Source organism: Acanthisitta chloris, unplaced genomic scaffold (assembly GCF_000695815.1).
Source record: "Acanthisitta chloris isolate BGI_N310 unplaced genomic scaffold, ASM69581v1 scaffold20973, whole genome shotgun sequence".
Lineage (NCBI taxonomy): Eukaryota > Metazoa > Chordata > Aves > Passeriformes > Acanthisittidae > Acanthisitta > Acanthisitta chloris.
Window position 1 is genome coordinate 1 of NW_008666840.1, and position 8637 is coordinate 8637.

The 8637-nt window shown below is 42.1% G+C and overlaps 1 protein-coding gene across 1 annotated transcript; it reads left to right on the forward strand.

The window, feature by feature from the left end:
* Positions 1-556: 556 nt before the first annotated feature.
* Positions 557-6034, forward strand: SOD2 (superoxide dismutase 2, mitochondrial; the record flags this gene model as incomplete). Its single annotated transcript, XM_009072289.1, has 4 exons — positions 557-801; positions 3255-3371; positions 3974-4153; positions 5510-6034. Coding segments are annotated over 4 exons (688 nt in total), but the record flags the coding sequence as incomplete, so codon positions are not given.
* Between the last annotated feature and the right edge of the window lie 2603 nt (positions 6035-8637).

Here is an 8637-nt window from a genome sequence, read left to right on the forward strand (position 1 = left end):
GGTTCTCCCGCCGCCCTGGCCCTCGGCGCGTCTCAGGACGAGCGCGGGGCATTAAGCCGGGGCAGTTCGTGTGTTTCGCTGTGCCCGTGCAGTGCCCCGGTGGTGTCCCGAACCGCCCGGGGACGGGAGCACACGTTACTGCTGGAGAGGGTCAGCCTGGGGACTTGATGACTGTGGGGCGTTTTTGGCTTTTTTACTTCCCAGTGCAGGGACCTTGTGGACAGTGAGGGAAGGACATTGCAGCGACACCGTCACTTCTATTTTTAATCGATAAAGATCAGGCAAAGCCCTGAATGTCAGCGTGTTACTACCGGTTTTCCATTCCTATCCCGGTTTTTCCCTCACCTGCACGCTTGGGAAGGTGTGTGACTCTTTGCAGTGGCCTGGGGCCTCAGTCTGAGGAGCAGGAGCTTCACACTGCAGTCCCAGTGTCTGTGACCTCTGTGTGCATTCGTCTTTGCAGTTAAGCCACAGAGTACACTTGCTTTGAGGTCACTCTGTGTTCTTGCTCAGCTGAACATAACAGTGATGGTTTCAGCCTGTTTCGCTGGTGAAGCCCCAGTGTTACTGAATTTCTGTATTTTCTTTTCTCTTGTAGGAGCAGTGCTAGGTTGATAGCACCATTGGGGTGCTTGGTTTCTAGGCCCAAGCACACTCTTCCTGACTTGCCCTATGACTATGCTGCTCTGGAACCTCACATCAATGCGGAGATCATGCAGCTGCACCACAGCAAGCATCATGCCACCTACGTGAACAACCTGAATGTTGCAGAGGAGAAGTACAAAGAGGCACTGGCAAAAGGTTTGTATATCTGCAGTCAACAGGTGAGGTGGGAGCTTGTTTGCTGTAGTAACTTGAACCAGAAAAAAGCTGAGTCAGTAGGAAATTGCAGTCATTTTGCTAAACAAGTACTTTGTAATAAAAGATTAGTAGCAAATTTGTATAAAGTGAGATTTGTGTGCCTTGATGGTTTTCACATTAGATGCTCCTCTGAGTCTTGGTAAGAAATCTTGGTCACCTGCACATGGAGGTAAGACAAACATGTTCTAATGTATACAACATGTAAAGAAGAGATCTGAATTTGGATGTCACTGGGTCAGATTAAGGGGTCTGGATTATTTATTGGTAGTGGTTGTACACCCCAAAGCAGATAAACACTTACTTGAGATACTTGTGAACGTGTGGTTGGTTTGTTTGTTTGGGGTTTTTTCTTACTTGGTGTCCTAGTATATTGAGTACTTTGATCCTCATTAGAAAAATTTCTGAGACCAGACTTCAGGAGAGGGTGAAGTCTGAACTGCCACCTTGTTCTGTCAGTATTGTTAGTTTTTCATGCTTAAAACTGAGCATCATCAATAATCTTTCTGTGCCATGTGTCAGTGTTGAGTTGCATAGCACATCTGATGACTATCTAGCATCTCTTCTGGATAACAGACCCTTGTCATTGTCTCTTGTTCAGCAACAAAAGTATCCTCTTCAGATTGTCCTTAATGCATTCTTCAGCTGGCTATATCTGCATAGAAAACTCAAATGAAAGCTGTCATGTTGCCTGCTTACCTGAAAATGAGTATGCACTTCTGTGATAGGGTGCAGCACAGGGCTTTGTTTCAGCCTGAAATGGTTCTGATTACTGGTCCATCAAGGTTTGTGAGATTTGCTAATTGAAGGATATTAACTTGAAACTTATTTTCAGTGGCAATTTGTGCCTACCACAATTTTTCCCACTCTTCTCTGACCGTCTTGTGGCACGTGATGTGCTTTTACAAGGAAACAATTGACTCTTGGTAGACTGAAAACCTGAGCTGACTTGTCTCTTGAGCATCTCTCAGCTACCTGTCTTGGCTTACTGAATTGTCCAGGGACAAATCAGTTCCAAGATCCTTTCACTATGACTTAGGGCAACAGCACAAACACTGTGTTTTAAGGGCAACGGTCTGATGCCATCTCTGGTTCCTAGTGGTCCTGAGGAGTAGGTTCTTCTAAGGAAAGGTGGAAAAAAGAGTGATGAACACATGAAAGACATTCTAGGTTATTTTTTGATTTGTGGCTTGTGATATGCTGTATGCACTGGATGAGCTAGAAAGTGTCATTAAGACATGCAGAATTTAAGGAAAAGTCCCAAAGATGCCATTGAGGTGGAATGAGAGATGTCTTATCCTTAACTGGAAACCTGAATTCAGCAAATAGTGTTTTTAGGAACTGCACTGGATGCTGTGTTCCAGTCCTGTACCTGTCTGTAGTTTCTGAAGGGTGTGAGGAGATGCTGAGGACATGGAATCCTGTACTAAAATGTTAGTAACAGATGTGCTACTGCTTTGAGGCATAGCTTCATGTCTCTGTTGAGAATACGCAGTTGTTGCTATAGGAGGTTTTCTGCCAGTCATTCCTGAGAAGCGCTGGAGGAAACAGCTCCCCCCACTGATTCCTTATTAAATAGCATATTGGAATGGTGCAGAAAGCTTTAGATCCTTTGAAATGCTTCAGTGCTTTTGAAAGCAAAAATATTATTCAGAACACTTGTGTTGACGTAGTACGGCGCTGTGCAGAGGCTCAAGGCACCAGTGAATTCTCTAAGGCATATATGGCATGTTGTGGAGGGAGGAGTAGTACAGGGCTGTCTGATGTTGATTTCAGATGCAGGGTTCTGTCATGTGGAATAAAATGGTCTGGGTCACTGTCTCTTCCTGCAGGTACCTCCCTCCAAAAAAATCCAAAGTGAAACAAAATACAGGAGGGAGAAGAACATTTTGCTTGTGTATGTGCTCACTGTACTCATCAGCTTTCTCTCAAGCATAAAGTGTTTGCCCCGTAAATTGGTTTAAGAAGTGTAAAAATTCTTAGCTTGCAAATCAGTGAGCTAATGGGTGAGCAGTGTTCTTGGTTTCCAGCAGTGATACTGAACAATTTGCAGTGCTGGGTCCTTAAAGAATTCTGGCTGTACTAGTTGCTTTATTCTGCTGCAGAATGGCAGTAGGTCTTACATGTGTAGTATAGGTGGCTGACAGGTGCAGTATTGGCAGATCATTTATCATTACAGCGTAAGAAAAGGTCAAAGATAAAGACGCTTCAACATAGTTTATCAGTGACTGTCTAAAATATGGGTAACAGTCACAAACCTTACATTTTCCATGGATATGTTATAGGCTAGTAGAAAGATTTTGGAGGTCAATGGAGACCTAGTAGCAACTTACTGCTTACTGTGGTGGTGATGATGTTTTTATTTATTGATGTATTCTTATCTTCTGTACTGTTAGGTGATGTTACAACTCAGGTGTCCCTTCAGCCTGCACTGAAGTTCAACGGTGGGGGTCATATCAATCACACCATCTTCTGGACAAACCTGTCTCCTAATGGAGGAGGGGAGCCAAAAGGTTAGTGCTTGTAACAGTGGTTTGTTGCTTCAGTTTTCATTTACAAGTACAATTGATGATTATTTTTCGCTCTTTGAAAGTGTCTAAAGGATTTTTATTTTTCAGAGTTAATTTTCCTTTCTGTTTTGACAGTTGTCACAATTCTGAGGAATTCAGGTTTTTTGAGTATAAGCCAAAAGTATAAAAAGCTAGTCCTGTGCAAAGGATTTTTAATTTCTAAAGCTGGTTGTATATGCCCTGCAAAATACTTGGCTGTTGCTGTATATTGTCCTTTCCATCTTTATAAGAGAAAATAGTTGTACAAAGCCATGCTAATTAAATTGCCATGTGTACTAGGTTCACAGAAAGGGAAGAAGTGTGCTGCAGACTCAGTCAGCTTAGTGGCTGGATTTATGCTCCAGTTTGAATAGGGATAGTTTAGCAGTTAAAGCCTAAAGGAAGAAATCCCCTTTGGACGGATAGAGTACTGATTACCTACAAGTGACCTGCAATTCAAGGTAAAGGCCCTGTAATGCACATCTCACAAAAGCTGTTGTGATAAACTTGAGTGGTTTAGAATGAGGTTCATGTGCCTGTGATCTTTGTGTGCTTTTGTTTTTCAGGAGAACTGATGGAAGCCATCAAGCGGGACTTTGGCTCCTTTGCAAACTTCAAGGAGAAGCTGACAGCTGTATCAGTTGGTGTTCAGGGATCAGGCTGGGGCTGGCTTGGCTATAACAAAGAGCAGGGGCGCCTACAAATAGCAGCTTGTGCAAATCAAGACCCTTTGCAAGGAACAACAGGTCAGGTTTCTTTCCTTCCCCTGTGCTTCTGTCTCTGTAGATTTCACAGGCAAGAGTATGAGATCTGAAAAGGGGTTTGTGAGTAATGCTCAGAATTATTACTGGATAAATAGATCTGCAGAACCAAATGTCTCTGCTAGTGGAAGTGAAAACACTTGCAGTCTTTAGACTAGCATTGTAAAGCAGGACTTAAACTGTGAAGAGCAGTAGGGTTAAAAGTCTCTCTAGTCCAAGGGAAAATAGGTGGGCCATATTGTGAAAGTGTTTTCACTTAGACAGTAATTTTGTCTTAGGCTTCTTTGGATTATTTTTTGAGTAACTGGAGTGACTTGCATTTATCAAGAAAGATAACTCTCTTAACATTTTTTTTTCTCTGGCAGAAGGGCTGTTCACAGAACTGCCAGTGTAGGCCAGACAGGAGAGGAGAAGGTGTGCATAGTAACTCCTGTTCCTATGTAGGCTGAGTTTAAAATGGAGCCTTATAATTTGCTTCCTTAATATTGGCAAAGAGTAGTGAGTGTCCATTAAATCAGGCTAGGATGTGGGTAAATGTTACGGCTGGGCAAGCAGCACAGTACTGGCAATAATCTCTTTTGGAGATATTTTTACTTGATTAGAGAGACGTGGAAGTGTTAATAGCAGACTGGATACCCTTCACATAGGGAAAAGGTCATGGCCAGTGAGAATCCTGCCTGCAGTGCCTGTCTGCCCGAATCTTTTTGCAGATATTTTTAAAGGATGTTCTGTGGAATTCACGGAGAATGGCAAGGAATTTCATGTATTGTCAGCAGTCTGTGTATTGCCTATCAGGAGGGGGGGGAAAAGTAAATTTAGTATAGGAACATAGAGCATAATGGGGGTAAATTTCACCCTCCTCCTGTGAAAACTCTCTAAATAAAGTCAGTGAGAAAGGATATTCTAGCACAAAAGCAAGGAGGTAATTAGACACTTAATGAATAACTTGTATTTAAAGTACTGGGAGCAAACTGGCACGGCAAGAGACCTTCATAGTGTAATTTTTCATGAAAAATGCTTGCGTAACTGTGCAAAAGATGGAAAACTAAAAAATGGCTTCATCTAGTTCCAGTTATTTCTTCAAGGCAGTTCTAGAGTAGTTATAGATGTGTTTATGTTAACCAGCTCTTTCAGTTTATGCAGTATGTGTGTGTGGAGGGCAGACAGCTCTGTAAAATGTTGCAGTAAGCACCTGTGTGCTGCAGAGCTCTGTCTTCCTGCAAATTAAGCTTCAGAAATTGGCTACTACAGATCTATTTATCCAGTAGTAATATGTAAAACTTTACATGTAAAGTGTGTTTTTGTAGATTGACAAAATTTTTCCTCTTTTTTTTTCCACAGGTCTCATTCCTTTGCTAGGAATTGATGTATGGGAACATGCTTATTACCTTCAGTATAAAAATGTTCGACCTGATTATTTGAAAGCCATCTGGAATGTGATAAACTGGGAGAATGTGTCTTCAAGATATGCAACTTGCAAAAAGTAGAGTGGAATTCTTGCACAGACTACTAAAATGTTACCACTTCTACTCTGATACCACTCTTGTAGTACTGCCTGTGGCTTACAAATGAATTGCTCTGCTGCAGAAAACACTTCACTCATCCAACAAAAGCATTTCATAATCAAGCAAAGTGTCTGCTTGTTTAATTCTGTGATAGGTATTTACTTAGAGTTTTGAAGCTTTAAACTGTTGTGCAACGAAGGGAGACATTTAAACAACCTTTTCCATTGCATATAGAAACGTAAGTCACCTTGCTGAAGTTTAATGAGGTAATGGATTTCCTTGTTGCACTAAAATACCTAAGTGGAAATATGTGCTAATGTTGCTGTAAACAAATAAAACTCCAATGAAGAATCTTCTATAATTGTCTACAAGAGACTCATTTTTAGTGGTAGCTGGTCCAGTTACTTGATTTAAAAGTGATTGGAAGAGGGAAATGCCTTTTGTAATTTGTTGTATTACAGGCTGTGGAGCTTTCTTGCAGATTGAAAAGGGGGATGAGAGGGGGAAATAGGTGTTGCTATGTCTGCCTGAATTGACTGTCTTCAGTCATCCCTACCTGTTCTGCATCTCCTACATGAGACCTGCATGTGTCACACTGTTGCACTAGCTATTCAAGTGTTACCTTGGGCAAGAGATTACAGTACTAGATCAGGCAGAATTGTTCATACAGGACCTGAATGGCACCATGTGATACTCATTTCATACTAACTGTTCAAATCATATCCTAAATCATCCTTTCACTTAGGAGACTGATTACATGCATGTATGGAGTACGAATTGTCTCTGCACAGCTGTGTTCCTGAAGCAGTGGTAACCTAATGCTTGAGGCAGGAATGAAGTCCTGTCTGGTGTAATGGAACATGCCCAGGTGGTATTTAAAAATACAAGAAATCATTGGCATTTTGTGTTTACCATGTTGTCTGCTTGAAGGCAGAGGAAACAGCACAGTCTTTTTTCTGTTCCTTATTCAAGACTGTGTGATATGGGGAAATACCATATATATCAGAGAGAAAAAACCAACTAGTAGTGCAGTGCTTCTGCTCATGATGAGTGAATGCTGAGGCAGTGCTTTGTTGGTAGTGTGTGTGCCAGGCATATTCTTGGTACTGTGTGCTCTAAAGAACAGAGAGGTAAATGTGCCTATGCACTGGTGCTCAGGAAGGGAGTGCTGAAGGTATTTGCAGACAACACTAAGTTGGGTGGGAGGGTAGGAAAGCTCTACAGAGAGACCTGGATCAAGTTGATCAGTGGGCTGAGGACAACTGCATGAGGTTCAATAAGGTGAAGTGCTGGGTCCTGCACTTGGGACACAACAACTCCATGCTGGGGGAGGAGTGGCTCAAGTGTTGAATGTCATCAAGAGCAGCATTTGTCTAAAGTCACATGAGTAAGGAATAGAGCCCAACAAATACTATCTTGTTGCTTAACACGGGAGACTTGAGCAGTCCTGTTGACTTCAGTGAATCAAATTGTGTAGAAAGTTAAGCATGTGCATGACAGCTTTCAAGGGTGCTTTAGTGTTGTGTCCCTAACATTGTTTCCTAAATTTTTTCAATTTGTGGAGATTTTTTCAGTGGAGATGTGGACCCCTGGGTAGAGTATTTAAGCCTACTGGCAGTTGTCCTGCTTTTATTAGATACCTTTCCCAGAATCCTTTGAAATAGATAGGGACCTCAAGTGATTTGCATACTGCACGTTGAAAACCACTGGCTGGATAGGATGGAGTAAGAAGATGAAAACAGACTAACTGTTGAAGGCAAATAGTACACTGAAGCAATGAAAGTGATTTGATGCTTGTTCTGGTGGACTGTTACAAAGGACAAGGGTTGATTATATGGTTCATTTGAAAGAAGGGTTTGGTGAAACTTTTAATTCCAAACTGCTGTGAAATCTGCAAAAAGGCCTAGTGGTCCTTGTGGCATCATGAGTTGGAGTACATGCCTGTAATTTAGCAAGTCTGCTGGCAAAGCCGTTGACTGGGCAGTGAAAGTGCATGAACCTCTTATTAACCTGTGCTAGGCAGTAAACTTGGAATTGTTGTTGCTGTGCAGAACTAGCACTTTGCATTACAGAAGTTGCTGTGGATGTGGTCATGTATGTCTCCCCGCATGAACTGAGAAACAGGAAGAAAAAGCATTACAGCTGATCTCAAATACCCTGTCTGAATGAACAAGTCTGAGACCCATTGCTGAAACACAAAATTAACACATTGTTCTGCATAGGGCTTCCTAACTGTAATGGTCAAAATAACTGTGTATAAAGTTGTCTCCAGCCTGAACTGTGCAGAATGTCTCTCATCCATGAGCATGGAATTATTTTCAGACTTGATCTGCATCACAGCAGCAATGAGTTTTCAAACTGCAGTGCTAGCTGGATCAAACTTTGACCTGGGCCAAACAGAAGAGTTGCAGAATTGTGTCCCAGCAGTCCATCAGGCCTAGCTTTTGTCAGTCCTTGCTTAGCTGTGTTGCTGATGAAGATTATGTGTATGTAGACACAGTTTCTGTAGGCCACAATATGTTAAATAAGAACTTGAAATCACCTTCAAGAGAGGAACAAAGTACAGTACCTAACCAAATCCTCTTGGAAATTGTGTTATGAGTCAGAAGAACAGACTGCATCAGGGTGATCCCATAAGAAATACTTAGTGGTGGCAAAGCTGCTGCACACAGAGACTTTGCAGGTTACAAACTGAATTCAGTGGCTGAAGCTCCTTTCAGAAGCAGATGCAGTGGGGTCTCAAATACTCTGCCACGAAATGCAAGTCCACGTTTAAGATTTTCTGCTGACCCCTAAAAAGACATTTGAAGGTGAATGTGAATTACAGAGCATGTGTGTTTCATTCTGTGCTAGAACAGACTAAAGTAATTCAAGGCCAACAAAACTGAGGTCTTGCAGCCTCTCTGCCGCCCCTCTTCAGTAGGTTGTGGGGATGATGCCATGGCCAGCCCCAGAGACCCCAGA